The sequence below is a fragment of the Colias croceus genome, chromosome 19 (genome assembly GCF_905220415.1).
Source record: "Colias croceus chromosome 19, ilColCroc2.1".
NCBI lineage: Eukaryota > Metazoa > Arthropoda > Insecta > Lepidoptera > Pieridae > Colias > Colias croceus.
The window spans coordinates 6,552,721-6,580,709 of NC_059555.1; the positions used below are offsets into that span (position 1 = coordinate 6,552,721).

General features: G+C 32.6%; 1 protein-coding gene across 2 annotated transcripts in view; it reads right to left on the reverse strand.

Moving 5' to 3' along the window:
• Positions 1-27,622, reverse strand: part of LOC123700227 (Fanconi anemia group J protein homolog) — a 68,355-nt gene extending 40,733 nt beyond the window's left edge. For both annotated transcript variants that reach the window (XM_045647387.1, XM_045647386.1), the window contains exons 1-2: positions 27,177-27,622; positions 26,633-26,744 (exon numbers count right to left, since the gene is read on the reverse strand). In XM_045647387.1, the coding sequence (XP_045503343.1) occupies positions 26,633-26,744; positions 27,177-27,389 (325 nt within the window). In that variant the 5' untranslated portion in view covers positions 27,390-27,622. The remainder of the gene's footprint in view (positions 1-26,632; positions 26,745-27,176) is intronic.
• Positions 27,623-27,989: the final 367 nt, after the last annotated feature.

The window sequence follows — 27,989 nt, forward strand, 5'->3', positions numbered from 1 at the left end:
TATCGAACAACAGCTGTCGAGGCACCATCGCATCTAATCTAACTAAAACAAAAACAAGATATCGGAGCATGTCTAGTTTCGTTAATAAAGATGCCACCCACCGCCCGCACCACCCTGGCTTGCGGTCCGAAATAGCCCTCGGCGACGACATTGTCCCTTGGACCATCTACTAAAACAGAACCATCTCTTGTATACATAGACGGTCGATTGTATTATCCTATTCTATTACACAAGCAATTTAGGTATCTATTGCGGGGTACTTTTTCAAAATAACGAGCATGATGATTCGAATTTTGGGACTCTGTACTAAAAAAGCCTGCATCTAATTTTCATCCCGTTTGTATTTAGGCGATAAATTATGTACAAAAGAATAAGTCAATGCCATATTTTGATTAGGACTTTCTGTTGTTGAAAGCATTTATTTTATTCTATATGCATTGTTGTTTTATTATCCATACCAAAACCAATAAGCGCAAGTACTAATTTACTCTTTGATCTAAGAATTTACTAGACTTATGTACCTATGTTGATGGCAATTTTCAAATTGAAGCAAAATTAGTAAAAATTGTTATAGCTGGGATTTTTTCGGTCCTTATGCTCATCTGCTTGTATCTATTAAAATTAATAAGTTGATCAAGGAATAATTTCCTCTGGAAAAATATTGATGATGGTTTGTTTAATTCCAAACTACCACAAACATTTCCATACGTTCCATTATTTACGTAATGTTTAACTAATATGATCAAATCATTTGTCCTCTATAGAGAATTTCATTTCTACCGATGTATTAATATCTACCCAGAATATCTAAGAAAAACTTGTAAACAAAAAACTTACGCCTTCGATTCGAACAGAACACCCTATCTTAATTTGTTAACAAAAACTAACTTATAAAACGGAAGCTGTTGAAAACGTAACCAAAATAAAATGACCTGCGTATCTTGAGTATGTCTAACTAAAGGTATTGGAATTAAAAAGCAAATTCGTTCACTTTAATTTGGTTGGCAACAAAAAGATTGGCAGCGGTTCGTTAAAGAGGGCATTATTCTTCCAACAAAACGTTATTAAATCTCATTTTGTCGGGATAAAGATGTTTTGAATTGTATTGTGTATTGTGCAAATGGGGACTTAGCGCCTTTTTGGTGTATACTTTCCAGTTTTGACGTATTTTCATTATTTGGGATACAGATAGGAATGTTTTGTAGAAATATAAGTATGTGATTGATAGGTTATATTTATTGGAATTATACATATATTTAAATGTTTTGACTTCTTAACTATTCTGAACAAAAGATTGTGTTATTTGTGAGCGAGTTCTGTTTCTATTCAAAAAGCTACCTACTCGTGTTTATATTTTCTGCATGGAAATTTTGTATACTTGGAATTATTTGTGAATTAACAATCGTATAGATTTTATTAATGAACTTATAGTTCAAAGAAAGATAAATACGCAATATAAATTATCGATGGGCTGAAGAGTGATGACGATGCTGATGACATTAACCAAGGCTGAGGCATAAGCATATAGCCAATTAAATTATTGGCTATAAGGGGTGTGAATATAAATATATCACAATAGAATTACAACTCGCATGTGCAGTACACTTTTTTTTGTTTTATAAAAGGTTTACTTGCGGGATATAATATTATGTATCCTGGAAGTAAACCTTTTACGTTCGTACGTCGTATCGTTACGAATGTACGTGCTCTAGAAATTTATTTCGTATGCAGTGCTCAATTTTTATCCATGTTTCCAAAATGTAGGTACTAGCCCTGATCCCGATATTCTGATTATATCTTCATTTATGCATGTACTATATTACATAACAACCGATATACATCGCATCAAATGCGTTATTGATTAACCGATCACTTTGCGGCATCCGCGTATTTGTCACACAATCGAACAATGAAATAGTACCGATCATTGTCGGATAGTTTCCGGACGATTAGCCCCCGACATTCATAGAAAATGGGATGAAAATGTCAAAATACAATCTCTGGTGGCAATCTAAACCGATCTACGAATAAAGAATGATAAACTTTGGGCAAAGGAGTTAAGGGTGGAAATCGTTAGCAATAAAATGCAGTGCTAGAAATATCTGCAATGGACACAATAGGATTTGTTCGTAACACTAGAACTTGTCAACGCATGCTTTTATGGCGAGCTTGTGACTGCGAAGTTGGCGAACAATGATAGCAAGGCTTTAAATCGTTTTGTAACATTAGAATTGCGCAAAACAGGAATTTGTGAATTTAGTGAATTGAGCCGTTAAGGGTTATAAATGTGTAGAGTCGTACGTTAGGTGTCAAAATATCTATCGTAAATATAAATTATTTTAGGTTAAAAATATAAGTAAAGTAGCTACAAGTATCTGTATAATAATAGTTAAATCTTTCATAAAGGTAGATTTTTCTGTTCAAATAGTTTCCTATTACTTTTCTATAGTATTGACGACAGTAAGCCTATTATTTATAGTGCTAGGTTGCATAAGTCTAAAGAAAGATTATGCTGAAGAATTAGAACTTCCATCGTCTCTGGTAACACGCGTCGGTTAAAATGAACTTAATTTATTTATTGATAGCGCTATAATTATCAACTTCGCAATACTTGTAAACTTTTTGTAAACTTATGACTTGTAGAAAAAATGTCTATAACATAATCAATAACTCAAGAGGAGTTGAAGAAGCAGTTATTATCCTTGCTTTTATTTTCCACCAAAACACAAGACTTTGACAAAAACAAGGCTAATTTTCAGAAATCACTACCGATAAAAATAACCTATACATATACCGATAAAGATAAAAATAACATCCACTCCACAGTTTTCTAAACTTCCAAAATATAAAAGGCCGTGTCCACAAATAATTGGCCCACGACATCCACTTGCTTCGGGGGATCTTGGGATTATTCTATTTCAACAACTCAGTCGTATTGTCATCTATTGGCCTCTATTCTTCAGTTATAGTACATATTAGCAATCCTTCTCTACACAAGGCAATTGACAGGCAGTTAAAGAAACTTGTCAATTCATTTTTTGCAGGATTACTTTTTGTTGTATTTTATATCATGTTTTTGTGATTTATTTTTGTCAATTGACTAGCTATCCGCCCGCGATTTTAAGGGGATTTTAGACTTGATGCTTGCAAAATGCAAAAAATCTGAACCGATTTTAATAAAATAGAATAATAGATATTATTCCGTTCTATCAAATTCGGTACAGACATTCCAAAGCACTCACGAGCAGAAAGAAAATGTATCATTGAAATTAGCATTTGAGGGAAATCTGTGATGTTGAAATTTATTTATTTATTTATTTATTTATTTATTTATTTCTGATTCCTTACAGCTATTCATACAATAATTACATAATAATAGAACAATACGCCAATAAAAAGGAATTCCGTTAATAGAATTATTATAAAAACATATTGTGACAAGGAAAATCGAGTAAGAAAGTAAGAGGAAAAGATATACGTTAAAATAATAATTAACAAAAGACTCTTGTGATGAGTGTAGGTGTAGTAATGGTGTGTAATATGGGTGTGTAGCACAGAGCATATAATGGAGGTTTGAAAACCTCCTTTATCTGTTCTGTGGTGTGTAGTCTGTTGTGAGTGAGTGAGTGAGTGACTGACTGATTGACTGAGAGTATGTATGTATAAATTTAAGTAACTAAAAATTAAGTACTGAAACTAGTTATTATTATTAATTATTGGAAAAAGTGATTGCTTTTTTAAAATTTGAGCGAGATTTCTTAAATATGTCCACATTAGAAAATTTCTTATTATATATATCTGGCAAGCGGAAAAGAGCTGAGTGTTGCAGATGCCTGGTTGATGCAAGCGGTACTCTGAATAAGTGTGTGTGTCTAGTGCGGAGCGATGGCGCCTGAATAGATATATTGCTGAGAATATTCGGCAGTCCAACTTATTGTTTATAATGTCATAAAAGAGCATCATATCAATAATATCCCTTCGCTGTTCTAAGGTATTTAATTTGTGGAGTGCACAAGATTCGAGATAATCAGCTGGATTGGCATGACATAAAAAATTTAGCTTTTTTACAAAGATTTTTTGAATTTTTTCTAGCCGTTCAATATGACAACGATAAATTGGACGCCAAATAGAACTCGCAAATTCGAGCACACTACGTACATACGCGAAATATAGTACCTTTAAACATAGAATGTCATTAAATGCATCACTAGTGCGAAGTATGAATCCTAGATTTTTACATGGACCCAATAAATATCTAGAGGACTTATCATAGCCATAGTAAACAGCGTAATTCGTTTCTCAGCTACAACAGAAGGCAGCGCTGGGATTTTATCTTGCCCTCATTGTAAACGAAATTATCATATTGCATGTTTGTTCCCAACTGACAAAAAGAAACAATTGACAAGCGAATTTAAAAAAAAAATGGTTTTGCCCTGAATGTTCCACTCATCAGTCAAGATCTCTGAATACTGAAAATACCCCAGTACGCTCATGCGCTCAATTGTTACAACGAAGTCCTGATAACATTACAACACGTAGAGGTGGCACATCTTCTTTTAAATCCCCTATCGCTGTGAATAATAATGCATTATCAGCTGACTCTATTCGAGAGATTATATCCGAAGAGATGGAAAAGCTGCGGCGCTCACTGGAATCATCAATTATGAATAGGATTTCGTCAGATTTAAATTGTATAAAGCAAGAAATTATTAGTTTAAAAGACAGTATCACATTTATAAACAGCAGATATGATGATTTCAGCAAAACTATTTCAACGCTTGAAAAAATTAATAACTCTAATTCGTAATTCTGCACTAAGCCCTGTGAGGAGCATTCAACGCTCTTAACTAAAAACTAAAATAATTCAAAAACACCGGAGTTTTTAAAACAACGCCCTCTAGATGTAATAATTGAAAATCGATAGTTTGCTGTTTCCATAGTTCTAAAATTGGTCACTAGTGGTGCTTTTAAAGCTGCAAATTAAATAATAAGCTCAAATCAGAGCGCCATCTAGTAATAGTCTGAAATTACGGGGTACGATCTCTAGTATGACCATTATCAGTCCTTTTAGATTATATTCGTCCATGATTTTTATAAGCTTTTTGCATGACAAACTCGACATGATCAATATGTGACAGTTTTGTGTCGTGGATAACACCTAAGTCCCTAATTTGATTTGTTCTTTGAAGCATTTCATCATTTAATCTATAATCAAATTTAATAACATTATTCTTCTTACGTGTAAAAGTGATTATTTGACATTTGTTGATATTAACCGATATTTTATTATTTTTGTAATAAAGGGAAAGGCGATTGAGATCACTTTGCAGTTTGAAACAGTCTTCTATGGTGCAGATTTTTTTATAAAGCTTCTTGTCATCGGCAAATACGAGGAAATTAGAATTAAGAAAGCACTCATATAGATCATAGATAAAAACGTTGTAAAATAACGGTCCGAGATGTGAACCCTGAGGAACACCGGATGTCACTGTAATAAAATCTGATCTGTAACCCCCTACTACTGTTGCTTGACTTCGATTCTTTATATAGGACTCCGTCCATCTTAAGAGGTTGCCTCTAATACCAATGGCAAAAAGTTTCATTAACAGAATATTGTGATCCACCTTATCAAACGCCTTCTCAAAATCCGTATAAATAACATCAATTTGAGAATTGTCATCTAGGTCTCTGTTTATGTCATGCGTAAACTCAAGCAGGTTGGTGATAACGCTTCGCGATTTAATAAAGCCATGGTGATTATTAGGGATGCATCTTGAAGCACTAAAATATATGTTGTTAAAAGCAATACGTTCTAGAAGCTTACCAAATATATTCAACATTGATATTCCTCTGTAATTCGTTATATCGGTTTTAGATTTACTTTTATGTATTGGTAGGACTTGCGCCTCTTTCCATCTGTTAGGGAAGATACCTTCCGAAAGAGAGCGTTTAAATAATATTAAAAGGGGAGATAACAGGCCAGATTCACACTTCCTAATAAAAATTGCAGGTATGCCGTCAGTTCCAGCCCCTTTCCGAGGATGAAGTTGTTTAAATATTTTTTTAAGTATAGTCACGTTAACCTCAATGGAATGAAGGTTATCGGACATATTAGCTTCTTTAGCATAGTTGGGGATAGATTGATCGCATGGCTGGAATACGCTTCGGAAATATTCGTTAAACGAGTCGCAAATATCTTGTCCGTTTGTTAATAGACGCCCTTTATAATACATAGTCTGCGGCAGACTATGGTCAGACCGCTTGTTTTTTATATAAGTCCAGAATTCTTTCGGTGAATTTATAATGCTATTTTGACAGCGGTGTATATACTTATTGTATGATTCTAATTGTAATTCTTTAACACGGGCTCTGAGAAGAGAGAAAGCGGCATAGTCACACGGATTATTAAACTTTTTCCATTTCTTATGAATTTTTGATTTTTCCTTAATAAGATTAATTAGTGCTGGTGTATACCATTTGGGATAATTATACCGAGACGCTTAGATTACAAAATAAAAGACAGATGGAGCGTTGCCGAACTAAACCGAATAATTTATCGTCATTTTCAATAAAGCTATGTGTGCTGTCATTTCGCCGCTGCACTGTACGTACACGGTGCTTCTGTGTGCGTGTAATGTTGCCAGATATTGAAAAATTTCCCAAATTTTTCCCCGACTACGGAAAAAAGAGGTTTATGTTTTTCGAGTTTGTGTATGTATGTATAATATTATTTCTTTGACACGCCCTGCAGTATAAACCGTTGGACCGATTTTGAGTTGTGAGGTTTCATTGCAATGATCTGAATTATTATGTTAGTGGCGGTAGTGACGTAGGCTATATACATAAATGAGAAGTCAAGTTTTAATTTTTATTTAAATTCTTTTATTACATAAAGACGTACCTGCCTAAGTACTAAAGTTATATATGGACAAAATAATTGTATTCAATTTTTTATTAAATAAATTACATAAAAAAAGTTTCAATTTAGGTATTAACTATATAGTAATTATATTATTTTTTATTTTTCATAATATATGAATACGAATAGCGGTAGTTTTTAGTCGAGAATACGGGACATTTTATTTTCATCATATCCATCATGGAGTTCACATAAATTAAATCCTTAGCGAAAACGACTATGACGTTTTTAAGCTTTATAAAAGTAACAAAATAATGTATTATGCTTATTAAAATAATCTAATAATAATTATCATGAACCTTTAGTGCACTATACAAATAATCACATTCACGATCGAAAAATCCAACAGCATTACCCTGAAGATCTTTTAACCATTTTACCGTTTTACCAATAAAAATGGCAAATTCATTTTCAAAATACTGGCAACATACGTTGAAGTTTTGTATTCCTTCATATCTGTAAAATTATTATTCGGATTAAAGAAATAAATCAGCCAAATAATCTACAGAAAACCTGTGAAACGATGGTTTTTCTTTTTTTTTGTTTTCGGGAACAAATTTTACAGCGTTTTATTATCACAAGACGGCATTTTTTTTACTAAAATTGCAAACCCTTTTTGACGTATTGCATGACACTATATGCGCTATAGCACTGGTGCAGCGACGTATTTGTTTTTGATTTCGTATTTTCTTTGACAAGGGCGACGGGCGGTTGTCATGCTCCATCTGTACTTTATTTTGTAATCTAAGCCGAGACGTAAGTCTGACAATAGGAATATACTCGTCAATACAGGAATATATAACCTTATAAAATGCATCAACAGCCTCATTGACAGTGCCTGAATATAATAGCTCGTGCCAGTTAATATTTTTTAACTTATAGTTGATCCCGTCATAATCACCCTTAAAAAATTTCCGTACCACCCGGGTTTTACATTGTAAAGGTTTTATATATAAATCATTAATAATACATTCGAGTGGACAATGGTAAGGATCAATATTTACTAGCGGCTTAGAGCTTATGCTACAGTGTAAGTGGGTATTAGAAAGAACGAGGTCCAGAACATTACCGCATGTATTCTGAAAAAAGTTGTATTGCTTTAAACCCAGTAAGTTAAATGTGTCTAGTAAAATCAAAGCAGAGTTATAAAGTTCGGAGTTGCATTGTTTTGATATATTAAAGTTGTCATTTTTCCAACTAATAAAAGGAAGATTGAAATCGCCGGTAACTAAAAAATTGTCATTAATATTATTACTGTAAAAATCCTTTAAGGCGTTATCAAAGTCTTTGAGTAAATGGGGAGCGTCAGAGTTAGGTGGTATGTATACTGCTATAATGTGTAAATCTTTGCTACTGTAGTTTGAACTGGTATTAAAAGAGGATTTTGGAATAGTCAGCCAAATGCTCTCCGATTGTGTGCAAGGTGTAATATGACAAAAAGCCGAAAGACTTTTTTTGACACATATTAACACTCCTCCACCTCTCTTTTTATGTTTACGGTCGTATCTAAAAACGTCATAATTTTTATTATTGCAGATTTCTGTGTTCAATATACCATCGCAAAGCCAACTCTCAGTAATAATTATCAAGTCGTAACTACTACTTTCAATATTTTTATAAAGTAAATGTAATTTAGTGCGCAAACCACGAGCATTCTGATAATAAATACTAAGAGTATTTAGTACTGCCATTGAATTTAGTTAAGAATAAAAATAAATAAAATAAACGCTGACGAGAGAATAATATATCAAGAATGTCGTGGTTACGCAAAATATACTTCGGTGCTACTATATTATGTTTTAAAATGTTGCAGTACAATGTTAATATAATAAAAAGTAAATGTATCGTTAGAAAATACATTGTACACAAATAAATCATAATATTGAGGGTAGTTTGAAATAGTGCTTTATAACTATGCGGTGTTGTAAAATGTGGACATACTAACAGGGGTGATAAACACTTGGTATTGTGAAGTAATAGATATAAAATTGTATAAGTTTCAAAATTCATATAATTATAGTATAAATTGTGTATGAGTAGAAAGTTATAGTGTAATAATATAATGTTGTATATGGAACATTTCTCGTGAAATTAATCTTGAAACGTAACAAAAGGCATATGAACAAAAGTTTACATTTCAAGATTTGCCTAAAAAATCCAACAAATCATTTTCCGAATTAATAGCCTTTGGTGGAGACTTTTCATTGCGACGAACATAAATAATACAGTTTCTCACCCAAACGTATTTAATATTGTATTCTTTTGCGCGAAGTTTGCAGTTGTTCAATAGGATTTTATTTGCTATTGTAAGGTGTTCGTTAACAAAAATTTTTGTCGCGTTGTCGGTGTAGTTGAGATCACTCGCGTTTAGTCCCTTCTGTTTATTGAATAATTTGAATTTAGCTAATAGATCGTCTTTACACCTTCTGTTTTTGAGCTTGGCGATTATTTTCCTAGGATGACCTTGTTTTTGTCGAATCGACTGCACCCTCGTAATGAACTCGATGTCTTCTTGCGCAAGAGTAGACCCGATAGTTGAAGATAGATGTAGGAGTATCTCAACTAAATTTTCATTCGACTTTTCGGGAATGCCCACCAGTTCTACGTTTAAAAAACGTGATTTTTGCTGCGTATTTTGGTGTTCTAAGTTGATAACAGAAACCTTTTTCTCGAGATTGGAGATTATGATATCTTTTTTTGCAAGTTCTGAATTGATATTCTGAATTTGGCTACCTAAACTTACTATTTGAGCCTTAGACTTTTTTAACTCGTCTTTTAGGGATTCTACCATATTTAATTTCAAATCAATGTCGGCTAGTCTAGTGAAAATCTCCTCCATAACATTGGCATTAAACTTTGTAGTTAGTTCGTTTACTTCAAAACGCAATTGAGATACATTCTCCGGCAGAGATGTTAATGGTGCGAGCATCTCTTCTATTCTATTTAGTTGAACTTGATAAGGCGCTGGCTCTTCATGCACAGTAATATTCTTTGAAGCGGTATTAATTGGTTGCGGGCTCTTTCTGCAGTCTGGACACGTCCATGATGATTGCCTGTTACCCAACCGTCGCCAACCAATCTCCGTTAAGCTGACACAGTAGAAGTGGTATGTCATGCGGCAAAGTGAGCACTGGGCACCATCCAAAACATTTTCATCGCACCGTTTGCATAAATTATCCATACCAAGGGTTTGTAATCCCGGAAGATGTACGGACTGGTGATGACGTTGTGTAGATAAGAAATCGCCAGCAGTGTTCGTATGAATATACACTGGGGAATACGTCAATTGCGTATGAATGTCCAAACTTAACACTGAATTCACTTTTTAACTGGATATAATATTGAAGTGTTTGTGCAAAGTTGTAAACGTTTAACTTTTTCGAGAAATTGAACGGTAAGAACGTCTTTGTCACAGTAGGTTGACAGACTGACTGAAATTACACACTTAAATTTTAAATTAACGAATGAACAGAATACAGATTTGAATTTTGCACCGGATTACTAGGATCTAACAAAATATAATTAAAAAACTAGTTTAGGTAACTGGAAGTATGTAGAAGGTTATTTAGACTGCAAACAAACTTGTACCAAAGCATCCTAATAGCATGACTGGAAATAATAATAATCGATAAATTTGTTAATTAGAAAAGAGAATAACCACAGAACATAAATAATTTTAATAAAATAATAATATTTCAATTATTTTGAACTGATTCCATGATTAATACAAAATTTAAGAGATTAATAGAGAGTAAATATTCTAATTAATGTTTGTTAGCAAAAATAAAAAAATTGAATCCTCACTTTTAAATGAAATACATGTGTGTTTATTCTAAACAGGAATTTTTAAATCGTAAGATGTCACTTGTCTGATCTCTATTATAGATCCAAAGATCCAAAATTTAATTTAGCAACACTGTTGGATGTCTTTCTTGTCCCTTGTTAAATGCAGATTTGTATAGAAACAGATAGGGATCGATCCAAAAGGGAGAGGCTTACTTTGGCAACGCTGTACGTAAAGAATCGATATAAAAGATTTGATTCATACTCATATAGAAGAAGCGTTAAAAGGCCTGGGGTACCTAGATATTTGTTTGTCCTGTCCTTATATTTCCTCCTCTGTCTTTATATTTCCTCGTCTACCGAAGGTAACATCAATATCATCATAATTCTTCTTAGATAAGACAATCATGTAACAAAGCCATAGTTAGGAAGTATAATCAAACTATTTCAGAACTAATTTAAGACGCCAAAAGAAGAAAACTGTTTTACTGAATCATAGGTACAATACTCGTGACAAGATTGACTTCCCGTGATCACGCTCGATGCAAAGTGAGCGAAACGTCGTTGATAATATTATGTTTAATGAAAATCGTGTTTAAAATCCGTTAAAGTCTTTAATTTCTAAATGTATAATACGTTAAATCAAACACAAGAAAATACAACAATACTCCAATTACTTAAAAATAATATGTAGTACCCACTCAACTATAAACAGACCGAACCTACGCTCTGCTCAAAAAGTGAAAACGCTTCAGGAAGTCGCTTTAGAAGACATTTATATGACAGAACAAATAAGTGCACAGGAAATTGAGTTGTAAAACCCTACACGTCACTCACACTCGAAAGGGCAGACCCTCATAAGTGCTTGAATTGGAGACCCTCGTGGGAGTGCTCTTGCTAATGTATGTACAGATAGTTTATGTATGCAATGGATATGGCTTACGTATCTCTACCAAATGTTGTTAATTGTTAAACATATGAATATGATATATTCCAGAATCCTTACATCCCTACGGAGTATTATAAATGTGGCAGTGTGTTTATTTGTTTTGCTTTTAGGTCGCAATAAAGCAATTTATTGATAAAAATTTTCTGTCTGGAGACAGTTAGGACGCTAGAATATAGTGATACCTTTTACTGTGTAACATCTCATCCTCATGGGAACTCCCTTTGAATACGTGGGCGAAATCGCGATAGTAAAGCTGGTAAGGTTATAAAAGGCTGATATCTTACTTTTTATTATTTACTGATTATTAACTTGTAAACTTGTAACTTGTAACTTGTAACTGTAATTTCGTCTATTATTTTCAATCAAATAAACTATGCTGTGTAATAATAAGGTAAACAATTACACACATATTAGTACGGTCATGGTTTTATGGTTTGGTTTATTTACTTGATAAATTATATATATTTACATATATATAATTTTACAAAATAGCTTTTCAACTTTCATAATTTTATCTCGTAGGTTTTTTTTACTTTCCATAAAAAAATAGCCTTATCAGTTATCACCAAGTTAAAACTGCAGTTTGTTGATAAATGATTGTAACACAGAATTCTAAGTTGTTAATTCCGTTTGAAGTGTCGCAGGAAAGTACATAGATGACATTTAATTACAAAAGTTTACATACTGACTTGACATGGGTCCCACACGCCCCAGACTTACGTCAACACAGACGATAAATAGCCCACTATAAACATTTCACATACGACAAAGACATATGAAGTTGACACTAAGCGCCCGTGTGACATCCCCTTTGTGTTCCTTTTGTAATATCTTAATTCACACCCCTAGCGATTTAACTTTGACAAACAAATTTCAACGCTCTTCCGACTTTATAAAGTACACAATTCTTTGTAGACATCGCAAATGAAACTGCTTTTACGCAATAATTTCCTGAGCACTTTCGAACAAATTTGTGTTTTAAGTTTATCCATTAGGGTTGAGTTTCGACAGCCACAATGTTTTATTTATTAGGGGCGTGCGTAGTTAAAAGCGGTATCAAGCAGGCTTGTCGGTACGCTTTGTAATTAATACATAGGATAACGCCATTGATATGCCAAATTGTCAGGAGAGAACAAAGCAATTTTTCTCTGAGGGCAATGCCGACAATTGAAATGGTAATGCGCCAGGGGCTATAAATGTTTGTGATACTGAGTTATCCTTTGTTGTTCTCGTGTAATGAAAATTCTTGCAATAAATGGTGAGCTTATTAAGTTTTGAAATAAATTGGTCATGGAACTGAATAAAACACGCCAGAGATGTCAATATTAGCAAAAATATAATGGAATGCTAAACGTTACCTACCTACTATTCATAAACAGAGAGATGAAGATGATCATTGACCATAAAATGACATAATCACAAAGGTAGGTACACCGTACAACCACAGACGTACAACGTATATCGTATGGACCTGATTTTTCTACAGTAGCAATATAGGACTTTGAATGTCTCATAATTGAAATACAATTTGAAGATAACTTGGAAAATTCTGGTACAATATCCTGATGGAATCAAACAGTATAATAATATAAGACGTTTGACTTCAAATTTGCATTCTATGGAAGATTAGCTGTAGGTACCTGTACTTGACGAACGTTGTCCTGCCAAACACGAGAAATTGAAGTAGCCGTTAAGGTTTCTCTTTTTAGGTACCTACTTAAAGCGCAAATTCTTAAGTTTGTCTTTTCTTCTCCTGACAAAAAGAATGGTGGAAATTAGCCCAGTTGTTCACGGGTAGACCACGATCAAGAGAAATAGGGATTCATTGTTATACATAAGATTTTAATGACAGACAGAACTGGCGATGACCACAATATTATCGAACCGATACCTACCACACCAAAATCAACAAGACATTAATTCAAGTTCAAGAGATGCGTTCGAGAATACTCCGACAAAGAGACCTAAATATTAACAAAAAAGGATCATAACGGCTGCTAGGCTTTCTTCTATTGCTTTTCCTATTATGGTTAAGGAAGTCGGATGCAAAATCGGTCTCTATATCAAAAGTATCGAAAATCCTGTTTTGACGAGGTTCGTTCATCTTAACTATGTAATTCCAATAACTTACAATAGTAAGCTTATTAGAAACTAGCTGTGCTGCGCGGTTATTATAACTCATGAGTTATTCTGATGGGTAGATACATAAACTGTAAAGATGTATGACTGTAAAGTTTCATTTAAACCCTTCAAGTAGTTTTTCGTGAAACAGTACCTTACATCCATTCATTAATTCATCTATCCATCAAAAACAAAATATTAGAAGAATTTTAATAGAGAGAATACTGGGACTCCCTAATTACCTATTTAATTTTTTTCGTCTCTATAGTTCAGTTCCCAGTCCCTTTTAGAATAGGGACGTTGAAGTTCGTACGTGTATGTACAGAGGGCGTTGTACTTACCCTGCGCAAAGAATAAAGGGCTCCTAATAGTTTCGGACATAGGGCATAGGTGGCGCTTTAATTAAATGTATGTAATGAAATGCCATTTCATCAATATTCAAATTTGCCGCGCTTCGTGCGTTCACGTTATCTGTGGCACGGATTGACGTAGCGGTAAGAAAAAATGGCGAGAAAGGATTAAAGTATTGTGTGCTGGTGTGCAACGCAATTTGTAATAAAACTGAAAGATAGAAGGGATATAATTGGGGATTTATTATATGTGGACTTTAAATGTCGTTTCTTTTAATTTACAGGTGAGATTACATATGTTAAGTTGTTGTAGTAACAAACTATTTGTATGTTAAACTATTGTGAAAACTATTAAAATAAAACTTTTAATTTACAGAGAAACAAATTGGTTTCCTTGAAAATCCTCAATAATATATCTTATAAAACGACATTTTCGTTAACTAAAAGAAGATGGACCGGTTGCAGTTTGAGTTTACGATGATAGCTTCGAATGATGGCAAATCCAATGTGTTAGCCATAACCTCAATTACTACAGAAGAAGGAAAATGTTATGTCTTACCTGATGATCTGAAACCGGTCATTCACCATACATGTATTGTTAAAATGAGTACATTCTCGAAAATAAAAAACAGCATAAAGAAGAGGCATCAAAGCCGGAAAATTTGGATAAAATTAAATGAAGATCAAAAGAAAACATATACAGATGAGGAAGGTAATATGCAATTTTTGGATCAATACTTGGAAGAAATTAGCATCATACAACCAAAAGACAAAGATAATAATTTACAAAATATATTAGAAAAATTAATTGAAACTACCACGAATAAAGAAAATCAACATAACCTAAGACATGTCTCGGAGAAATTTATTATTGAAAAATTCACAAGTAAGAATTGTAATGCATTGCAATGGATAGAGAATTTTGAAAAAGAGTGTGACCGCTTCAGTATTACAAAAGATGAAACAAAAATTGAAATATTGAGATTGTTTTTAGAAAAATCTTGTTTGGATTGGTATAGCTCGATGGCCATCAAACTAACAGTAACTTCTGAATGGAAGGAATGGAAAAACAATTTTTTGGAAACGTTTAAAAACCAAGGATGGGACATGGTCTCATATGCTTTTTCATTCAAGTATAAAGAAGGATTATTAATTGATTATGCAATAAAAAAAGAACGACTCATACTAGACATAAACAAATCAGTAGACTCCAAAACAATAATAGATCTTATTGCAACAGGCTTACCTGGGTTTATCTTAAACAAATTAAACAGGGATGAACTCAACAACACTACTGATTTGTTCAACGAGTTAAGAAAATATGAAGGTATGATGTACAAGAAGAACTCACCTATGGTAAGAAGTGCTACTTTTCTTCATAGAAATAAAATTAATGAGAAGAAGCCGTGTAAGATGTGTGAATCTTTAGACAAAGGAATAAGATACCATCCAGAAGAGTTGTGTTGGTTCAAGAAAAATAAAAATGAATCTGAAAGGGGTACCAAAACCAGAACTGTGAACAATAATTCAATTATTGAAGTAGATATAAATACTAATAAAAAAAACGAGTAAGTACACCATTAATCAAAATCAAGCTTTTGTTAGAAAATAAAATAGAAGTAAGCGGAATTTATGATTCAGGCTCACAGATCTCTTTGATAAATTCAAGACTAATAAAAGTAAAAGAAAATAAAGATAATGTTAATGTTGCATATATGAAAACGGTTAATGGTGTGAAGAAAACAGATGGCTTGATAACAATAAAAATAAAAATATTTGATATGGAAGAAGAAGTGGATGTATATGTTGTAGAAAATGAAGATTTTGATGATTTTATAATCGGATTGGATATGATACAGAAATTCAGACTTACTCAAAATGAAAACTTGCAGATAGAACAAAAGAAAATAGTAAATAAAAAAGACAGAATACCTAGAGAAAACGAAAATATAAAAAAATATAAAAAGACTTTTGCAATAAACTTCAATGAACATATAGAAACAGAGGAATTTATAAGTATGATTGAACACTTAGATACTGAAAAGAAAATTGAGATAGAGAAAATTATAAAGGAATTTAAAACAATTTTTGCTAAAGACAAGTATGATATAGGATCAGTTAGAAATTATGAAGCTCACATAGACTTATTAGTCAATAAATACTGTAGTAAAAGACCGTATAGATGTACAATAGAAGATAAATTAGAAATTGAAAAGCAAATATCCATGTTACTAAAGAATAATTTAATAGAAGAATCTTACAGTCCTTTCGCTGCTCCAGTGACAATGGCATTTAAAAAAGGTGAAAATAAAAAATCCCGCTTATGCATAGATTTCAGAGAGTTGAATAAAATTGTTGTACCGCAAGCTCAACCTTTCCCATTAATAGATGATTTAATTATTAAAACTAGAAATTGTAAATATTTTACTACACTGGACATAAATTCAGCATTTTGGGCAATACCACTAAGGGTGGAAGATAGAAGTAAAACAGGATTTGTCACACAGGAGGGCCACTACCAGTGGACCTGCCTCCCTTTTGGCCTGAAAACCTCACCAGCAATTTTTCAGAGAATTTTAAGCAATATTCTAAGAAAGCACAATCTTACAGGATATGCAGTAAACTTCATTGACGATATTTTGATATACTCGTCCAACTTTGAAGAACATTTGAGACACATTAGAGATGTATTAGAGGCAATAATAAAAGAAGGCTTTAGATTGAAGTTGCAGAAGTGTACCTTCGCTTCAGACTCGGTAAAGTACCTAGGACATGTAATTCAGCACAATTCGGTAAGACCACTTAAAGACAATCTGATCTCAATAAAACATTTTCCAACCCCTAAGACAAAAAAGAACATTAGACAATTTTTGGGTAAAATCAACTTCTACCACGAATACATACCAAGAAGTGCAATTATTTTAGACCCATTACATAATTTATTAAGAAAAAATGAAAAATTTGTGTGGTCAGAGAAGTGTGAAGAATCATTTAATCAAATAAAAAATTATTTATGCTCTCAACCTGTATTGGAAATATTTGATAATGACTTACCAATTAAAATTTTTACAGATGCATCTTTAGGGGGTATTGGGGCAATACTAAAACAGACACAACTAGACGGCAAAGACAAGCCGGTGGCATATTTCTCAAAGAAACTGAATGAAACTCAAAAACGGAAAAAAGCAATATATTTGGAATGTCTTGCAATTAAAGAAGCAGTTAAGTATTGGCAACACTGGCTCATTGGAAAACAATTCACTATTTATTCTGACCACAAACCTCTAGAGAACATGAATATTAAATGCAGGACAGATGAAGAATTGGGAGACCTTACATATTACCTATCTCAGTATGACTTTACAATAAAATATATACCCGGCAAAGAAAATGTTGAAGCTGACTGTTTGAGTCGAAACCCAGTATTAGAATCAGAAGATAACAAAGAGGACCTATTGAAAATAGTTAATTTAATACAGATAAAAGATGTAATTGAAGATCAAAAGAAAAATGCAATAATAATAGAAAATAAACAAAATCTTATACACAAAAATGAAATATACTACAAAAGAATAAAGAAAGATGAAAAGATTATCCTCTCAGAAGAATTCAGTAAAAAACTTATTAAAAAGGTGCATGAAGATTTATGCCATATTGGTATCAGACAATTGCAGAAAAAGATAAGCCCTGTATATACAGCTAAAAATCTAACAAAAAATATCATAAATATTTGTAAAACATGTGAAATATGTATAAAAAATAAATCAAGATGTCAAGGAAAATTTGGACTAATGTCACAACTGGGACCAGCAACAAAACCGTTTGAGATAATGTCAATAGATACTATCGGTGGCTTTGGAGGATCTAGGTCAACAAAAAAATATTTACACCTTTTAGTAGACCACTACACCAGGTATGCATTTATTGTAACTTCTAAAACACAGAATGCAAGTGACTTTATTAAACTAACAAAGAAAGTTCTCGAGACAGATGAGATTGGAATAATTCTAACAGATCAATACCCGGGCATCAACTCCAGAGAATTTAAACAATATTTACAGGACAACAATATTACATTAATATTTACAGCGGTCAATACACCATTCTCGAATGGCTTGAACGAAAGATTAAATCAAACAATAGTAAATAAAATAAGATGCAGAATAAATGAAAAAAATAACAAGAAATCATGGACAACAGTCGCAAGAGAATGTATACAGAAATATAATGAAACGGAACACTCTGTTACAGGATTTGCACCAAAATACTTACTTGATGGTACAAATGTCACTATTCTACCAAACGAAATTAAAACAATACAAAAGGAAGACAAGTGGATTGCAGACAGAAGATTAGCATTAGAGAATACAATAAAATCCCACAATTACAACAAGAAAATATTTGACAGAAATAGAAAACCGCTAGAATTACAAATAGGGAGTGATGTATACGTGGAGAATGGAAACAGATTAAATAGGAAAAAATTAGACGAACTATTAATAGGCCCTTTCAAGATTTTGGAGAAAATATCAAACTCCATATATAGGATTGACACCGGAAACAGAAAAACAGAATCAACACTATTTCACATAACTAAATTACAACCAGTAACAGCAGAATATGAAGATTACGTTTAGGATATAGATATATTATTTAGAATTTTCTCTTTTGGGGGGGGAGATGTAATGAAATGCCATTTCATCAATATTCAAATTTGCCGCGCTTCGTGCGTTCACGTTATCTGTGGCACGGATTGACGTAGCGGTAAGAAAAAATGGCGAGAAAGGATTAAAGTATTGTGTGCTGGTGTGCAACGCAATTTGTAATAAAACTGAAAGATAGAAGGGATATAATTGGGGATTTATTATATGTGGACTTTAAATGTCGTTTCTTTTAATTTACAGGTGAGATTACATATGTTAAGTTGTTGTAGTAACAAACTATTTGTATGTTAAACTATTGTGAAAACTATTAAAATAAAACTTTTAATTTACAGAGAAACAAATTGGTTTCCTTGAAAATCCTCAATAATATATCTTATATGTATATTTGTAATTATTTTGGTAGTACAATATTAAGTTACAAAAAAAAAAATTTACGACAGAGTAGGTATTTTCTTTTGTTATTACATATTATAAAATAAATTATAAATTGTGTTGTATTGTTATACCAATAAAACAAATTACACGTTTTTTAAGATATAGAAACGGACTGCGGCATTAGATATTTCTTGTCATAACAATTCTAAGACAAAATAATTATTTCACAGTTGAAAACATCGAACCACAGTCCGTTTTTACAAATAATTAATTATTGCAATATAATTTTAATTTTCACCAACCGCGACCGACTGCACGGCAGAAACAAACATTTTTACCCACATGAATTACGTTCTTTATAATATAGAAACCGATTTTTATCACGTTTACATTCGATTTGTAAATTTAATAACTCCATAAATCACGGACAATCAATGCGCATCAGGCGAACATTTCATTCGAAAATTTACGACCAAAAATGAGACAATTTTTTAAAAAACAAAGAATTATTCAAAGCAAATTCTAAACGAGTCACGAACGTACAAAGCGCCCATCACATTAATAGATTGACGTGCTCAAAACTGTTAAATTTCCATTCCAAATGTGATCAAGAAAAAACCATTTGTTTTTAAAAGAAATATGGTTTTATACCTATTAGGGTTGTAAAACGAATCGCAGGGAATACAAACACTGCATAATGAGTTGTAATAAATAAAATAAAATACAGATAACGTTAAGTTAAATTTATAGCAAGAGTGAGTACTGCCTGTCGTTCGATCAATAGAGGGGTTCCACAAGGATCTATTTTGGGACCACTATTGTTCATTTTATACAGTGCAGATGTTGTCAATGAAATAAAATTTTGCAATTACCACCTATACGCCGATGACATTCAACTTTTTATATCTTTTATTCCGAAGGAGACAAATACAGCACTTGTCTCACTGAATTCTGATTTAGAGCGCATATATTCATGGTCAGAACGTAACACGTTAGTTTTGAATCCTGCGAAGACTAAATTCATGATCTTAGGTAGTCCCAAAATTGTCAGCAAGATAGAATCACATAATCCTACTATTACTATATCGGGAAAGATTATTGAAAGAGTACATGAAGCTCGAAATTTGGGTATTGTGTTTGATGAAAACCTCAGATTTGAAAACCATATTAACACTATTATGTCTAATTGTTTTTACAGGCTCAAACTGCTATATCGAATTAGACCCTTTTTAAGTACTGAGCTTCGTATACGATTATGTGATTCTCTAATTTTATCAAAATTTAATTACACGGATTGTATGTATGGTTCCAGATTACTTGTGCGTACTAAAAAGGCTATACAACGTGTACAAAATAGTTGTGCGCGATTCTGCTGGAATATTCCGCCGCGCCATCACGTCAGTCCTTTTTTGTATGAAGCTAAAATTTTAAATATGGAAAGCCGACGTCAAGTGCATTTTGCTAAGTTTCTTTTTGGGATTATTAGTAATGAGCGTCCAACGTACCTTTACCAGAGGCTTCATTTCTGTAGGGATAAAGGGCGCAAATCGCATTGCTATGAAACCAGGGGTATGAGTCAAAAGCTACTTATTGTGCCCAAACATCACACAACCGCTTTCAGAGGCAGTTTCAGTTATAATGCTACGAAGTGTTGGAATAACTTGCCTCCACCCTTACGTAACCTTCGTTGCATTAATAACTTCAAAATTAAAGTTGCTGATTTTATTTTTAAATCCTACCGTAAAACGTAGCATCTCTCTTTTGTGTGTATTTATTTATATGTATGTTTATTAATTTTTATTATATTCGTTACCATATAATTTTCTTTTACTTATATGTATGATATTTTTAATGTGTAATATATTTTGTTTATTTTTTAATTTTGAATATTATTTCCATTCTTCTATTTCGGTCTGTAGCTTTTCTTCAAACAAGGGGGCCACTGAAAATCAGTGCTGTGCCGTTGATGGCACAGCTAAATACTGAGTTGGTCCCTTTTTGCTAAAGGTCTGCCACACTTTTGTCTCTTTCTCTGTTTTTGTATTTCTTTTCTTTTATTATATCTGTTGTTGGCCTTTGGTAAATAAATTCTTTCTATTCTATTCTATTCTATTCTATTCATACTACACATAAATAAGTAAAATTGTTGTTAACTACCTACGGGAAATTTAATGCTTACCTAGAACTGACCTCTAAAGGTTCTAGATTAATTTACTAGATTATTTAGTGTTACAATCATCAGCTAATTTATATTCCCACGGGTGTAGTTAGATATGTATGAAGGATCTATTTATATTATCTAATATTAATATTTTATGTAATAAATACGAAAAAAAAAATAACTAGAAAAAAGGAGGAAGAGATGTCATGTCTATGGCACTAAAGAATAATTAAGCTTTATTCATGTGAATTTTCGAGTAAAGTTAAAGGTTAGCTGTACGTACTATAACTATAGTGAAAGTTCTTTATATTTCTGTTCAGCTGGACGCCATAGAAACTGCTATAAAGCCGTGAATTAGAAAATATGCGATAACTATGCCAGCTTCATCTACGAAAGACAAACGAAACAAGCAATGCGTAGTTTGTATCGTTGAAAATGTTTGTACTGTTTTGGATGCGCAGAGTTTAATTTTTGTTTTTTCGTGCAATAAATGTACCATAGGATATGATGGATTTATTTTGGATCGTATCATCCTAATAGCATCTTATATAGTGTGTTCCTATAATAAAGATCATTTTAAATTATTTCAAGTTTATCTTCACTCTTTGTAACGCTTTGCTAACGTTTTCGTCATCTCTATCATTAACAGTTTTTATTCCGTCTAGTGTCCTGACATCATTTTAAACAATCAATAAGATACGAGTTTAAAACAGTTTTATCACCATCGAACCATTACCAAACTGCTCACCTAGCGTCTCGATAGAACACCCCAAAAGCGCGGAAGAAGTCGCAAAGCATGATCACTATGGCATAAATTTGTATGCAAATGAGTGGAAGAGCTTGCGGCAATAATCGGCCGGGGGCGTCATAAATAACGTTTACGATTCGACGACATCGGCGGCAACCCTTGCTGGGTAAATTAACGCGACGCGGGTGGTACCTCCGCTGTGATAAAATAAGGCACCGCCGCATAAAGTATTGTTTATACCCGCGGATATAAAATCTGAATATCGGATCAACGATCGTGACTAACCGCCGATACACAGATACTACGGTCGTCAGGAATTAGAACAGCATTGCGGGATGCTCGGTTATCAGCCTTATGCACGGTACATGCTCTTATTTTAAAAACATGGCACAACAAGGCTCAGACATGATTCGGAGGTTGTTACGTTCCGAGTAACAGATAATTTTCGAATGACTTTTTGGTATTTAAATTAAGCTTTAACGTTTGCAGTATTTAATTTAGTGCACACATTAGCTCAGCCAAGAAACATCGGGTCTGTAATAAAATATTTAAACGATGTGACAAAGCTGCCGAAAGTCGCACAAAATCAGGATTGTAATTCAATTTAGAAAAGGGTTGTCAGCTACGCGGAAAGGAAAAATGCGGGAAGTGAAGGGAGACTCAGGGGAGAGTTCGAGTCACAGGGGCGATATGTCAAGCCTGTACGGTGTTTCGGGTTTGGATAATTGATGCGTTTTAAATTACAAGGCGACGTAAAAGGAAATAGTATATATACAGAGAAACTAAAGTTCCAAAGCAAAAATTTCCCTTATTCTCATTTAATTGCGGATTTAAATTTGATATACTTAAATATTATTTTGAATTGCAGCGTCACTAACATAACAGTTTACACAAGACCTTAATTTATAACGATTAAATGAAACAAACAATGACATGCATTGAAACCGTACAGTGTTTTAAAGACGATTTGTTGTCTACAAATAAAGTACTTAATCTCAGCAAGTAATTATTACTTCATACAAAGTGTTTTTTTATTTATTACTTCATACAAAGTGTTTTTTTTATATTTAAATTGTATTATTGGACTTAGAAACCATATACAAATGTCTTAATTACCTATTAGCGAGCCGCACTTGCGTCTTCTGCTTATTAGTAACTAGCTTACCGCTAGCGGCTTCGCTCGCTTTTTCTAAAAGCTAATAAATTATATACTAAAACCTTCCTCTTGAATCACTCTATTTGTAAAAAAAACCGCATCAAAATTCGTTGCGTAGTTTTAAAGATTTAGGCATACAAAGGGACAGGGACATAGGGACAGAGAAAGCGACCTTGTTTTATACTATGTAGTGATGAAACGAAAAAAATGCAATGTATGTACCAGTATAACAGATCATTCTGTTGTATGAAATCAACTACCTAACGGAGTCCATATTGCTCCTATTTTTTTTATGGAAACTTAACTTTCATCCGCGCTGCGCAATCATACTGATATTTAGTGGTCTCAGTTCATCTTCTTATAATAACTTTCACTACTTTCTTACTATGTACTAGTATAGCATGCAAAACTGTTTTGTGTTTAGTAAAATTGTGCTGGATAGCACTATTAGACTATGCTATTAGTCAACTTTATCTAATTCTACCGCAAAATGTTTCGTGATTCACATTAGTCAAAACTTAATTCCGAAATACCGTGATTGAGGCGTCATCTTTTTTGACGTGAACAAAATTGGGCGACAAAAGTTCCCGAACAAAAAAGTTTCCGTGCAAGTCACATGCCAGATGCAAATGGTTTCATAGCCTTAGGTTCTCACCAATCTTATAAAGTTTCTTTTTTCTTCTGTGTCATTTGTTTTGAGTCCAATTCGTATGAAAACAACCGCCAATACTGATGATTTCAAAAACAATTGATATTCTACCTTTAGGAACTCATTAGCACTTAGGTATTTACGTCATCCAAATCCGATTCGATCTTGTTAAATCTAGTTGCAGTGTCCTGTATGTGATCTTTAGTCTGGGAACTTTTGCTCCACTAAGCAGTCTACTTTATCCGAGATAAAATTAGAGGAAAAAATCACAATCATAATTGCTTTTGCAACTTCGTCTGCATTTTTATTGCTAGAAAAATTTATTTTCTTGCTCATCAATTTTATGATCATCTTATCAATTTTTATACACTATACACAAATAGCGTGTGAAACTGAGCTGTTTATTTATGACTCTGTTTTCTAGACCTTATCAGTAACGTTGAAGCTACTCTTATTTTCAGTATCAAGAGTGACAAGACCAAGGTCCTCTTTATTTGTTTGTGTTTATCAAAAAATATTTGCGTACTTTCAAATTGTAATTAAAACTTCCTTCTTAATTTCCGCCTTACTCAAAACAATTCGGTGTATTTGTAGTCCTTCACTGACATTGATCAATTTATGAATTTCCGATAGCAATGAGTTGTGATGTAAAAGAGTTTATCGAGTTACGAGAAGTTCGCTTGTGTCGAAATATAACCGTTCATATTCAAGGCTTCGAGTGCCCAAGTTTCGGTGTAAAACTGTATCAACTTTTCGAACAGTTCAATTGCAAAATAGGGAATGTGAATTTTGTATAAACATTCGATTTTGGCCAATGTTTATAAAACATGGATGGGAAATAGATTTCCTCATTTTGTTTGGTTTTCCTTGTGAAGTTTGGGAAATCATAATAATTAGGTAAGTAGGTAGGTACTTACTGTGTATGAAGTTTGTAAAAAAAAATCTTTATAAAACACTTTGAATCATTATTTGGACGTACTTTAGTGAAAAACAGCAAATAGCTGATCAACTACGTCTAAAAAATACCTACCCTAATTCTTGTTACTTTACAGTCCACATTGTTGCATAAAGGTCCTAGTTACGACTATTACTGATACAAGTATAATTTAGAAAACACATTGCATGCGTGCTATCAAAATATTGGTAGGTACACAAAACAACAACTCACTTATTCAACTCTACATCACGTATACCAAGAAAATGATTTCACAAATTGAGTTACAATAAAAAATCATGTCAAATATCAGCTACGTCCTTATCCTATGCAAATGCCATTGCATGCAACAACTGCATTTACTAGAGCGCAATTTTCATGTAGGCCCGTCGCACTAGTTGCGCGACAGTTGCACGACAGTTGCCAATGATTTATTTGACTTGTTGGCGTGGATGGGACGTCACGCTACCACTTGTGATCAATTGACGCATTTCATAATGTTATACGTGTTTTTCGTTTGAGGAGAAGGAAAGTAGTTTTTTTTACATGTTCGTATTGTTATATAGATTTGTATGTAGCGAATAGATTCAATATATTAGTAATTATAAGCTTTTTGACAGTTGTTGTTTTAATACTTGTTTAATACAAATGTATTGTGCAATACTGACAATGACAAATAATCTTCTGCTTAAGAAGACGAAAAATTGAACTACTGCCCGGACTTAGTGCCCGGATAACTTAAATTTTTTAAAAACTTAAGATTTAAAAAAAACCAACCGAATTAGGAACATTTTCCATTTTTGAAAAGCGATAAATGACATGGCAAAGCTTATTTTCGGAAAGAGCAAACGAACAATCACCAACTAACATTCAAAACTTGTTATATATTAAAACATAGTAGAAATACTATAAATAGAAATACAGATAGGTAAAAACGCCACACTCAGAAAGTACCTATATTATATATAGTTTTGTATGAATCTCAAAAATTAATTTAAGCACCCACTGTCTATAAATTTATAAAGAATAGAAAAAATTCGATCACAAGGCGGGACTCGAACTTGCATCCTTTCGCGCCATTCCGGGGCGGATGCCTGACCAATTCAGCCACTCGTGACCCGCCAGAGCAATGGAATTTATTCTATTCTTTCAGTTTTATGTGTCGGGACACACCGCGCCGCCTCGTGATCGAATTTTTTCTATTCTTTATAAATTTATATTTATAAAGCATTTGAATGCCATAAAACCAAAAATATAAATTCAACACCCACTGTCTATTTAATTTTTATAAATTATTTCATATTTGTATGTTTATTTGAGCAATTTTTAGCGATTTTGTAAGTAGCATTGTACTTAAATCTAGTAATCATACTCATTACTACATAAACAATTTTTGGTTGGCCCTCTAAACAAAGATATTCTTACTTTCCAAACGAAAAGTTTTCAAAACTTACAAACTAAGTTGAAACAAGAAATAAATAGTTTAATATATAACTAGCTTACCGCCCGCGGCTTCGCCCGCTTTGACTTAAACCTAATAAATTATATTATACTAAAACCTTTGTCTTGAATTACTCTATCTATTAAAAAATATCGCATCAAAATCCATTGCGTAGTTGAAAGATTTAAGCATACAAAGGGACATAGGGACAGAGAAAGCGACTTTGTTTTATACTATGTAGTGATAATAGAATGTCACTACAAAATATATTCAAAGAATAAAGTTATTATGGACTTTTGTTTAATATTACTAAATATTTTAAATTTCTCTAAAGAATTAAACAGTTCATGATATTTAACTTACTTACATAACTAACACTTGCCTCTTTTATGTTTCTGTGCGGCCAACGATGCACACAGTAGCGCCAAAGTCTTCCCCGATCCAGTCGGACTTTCCAACAAACAGTTCTGACTTTTGTTGATTGCTTTTATTACCTATGCAAAATAAATTATGTATCTGTTACAAATTTTTGACACAAAAATCTGTAAAAATTTCTTAAGTCTTAAACTTTTTATAGGTGTATTGTAACATGAAATTTAGTTTTTTTTATGTACCTATCTATTATATTTAGACCTATGATATTATAATAAACAATCGTGTAGCTAATAAAAATATTTTCATATGGACACATGTAATTTCTGTGCACTAAAGTTAAGCAACTTTTCTTATTTTGATAAGGCTCACTTAGCACATCCTGAGAATAGCCATAAATGAGACAAATAAACATTGTGTAAATAATACTAAGGATAACTTTGGAATAGTTTATCATAGCAACTAAATATTTATTAGTAACAAAAAGTTAAAAAAATATTTCTAATACAAGTGCATCTGAAATTATCCTGTATTTTTGTTATATTATTACTTACCATTGACATTAAAGCAATTTGACTTCCATATGGATTCACTGGCAAGTTAACTTTCACACCCCCAATCATTTTATCAACACCAGGTTCACTTTGGGTAGTTAATAACGCTTTGTACTTTTGGTTAGAAGTGATATTTCTCACTGTTGGTTTTTCAGTAGAGAACGGATTCTCCATCTCCATTTTTTTAGGCGAGGCATTCGGACCATGAGACATTTTAAATATTAAAAATCAAATCACGTCCGAATGACCCTAAATTTTTAAAATTTTTACCGCTTTTTTTCTTGTTCTTAAGGTAGCTGTTTAGGCTTAATAGTTAACTTGGATTTTATTATAAATATGCCACTTTTGCACTTGTGAATTCATTCACTTTAAATAATGGTTTAATTTGAAATTAACCAAGTAGGTAAATACATTTATTTAAATGTTTTATTACAATAACATTATCGTTTATACAATGACATATTGAATAGTGACAACTGACATTGACAAGTTGAGCTTTGACAGCGACAATAAACGTTCAAAAATCAAAAACTTTTAAACGAAAATAAATAAAAAGTAATGAGTATCGATTTCATTTTAATTCGACAATTTGTGATAATTATATGATTTTACTGCATTTTAATTTACACTGTTATAATTTCATCAAATAAACGTTTTTCAAAATATAAATTCAATCAGCTGCTTTGCGTTGTTATCTTGAAAATGTAGGTATCTGAAAAATAATAATTAAAGTGGTTCTTATTTGGTGCATATAATAACTGTCAAAGTGAATTAATATTAAACAAGTAAAAAATATTTTACAAGTCAGGTACA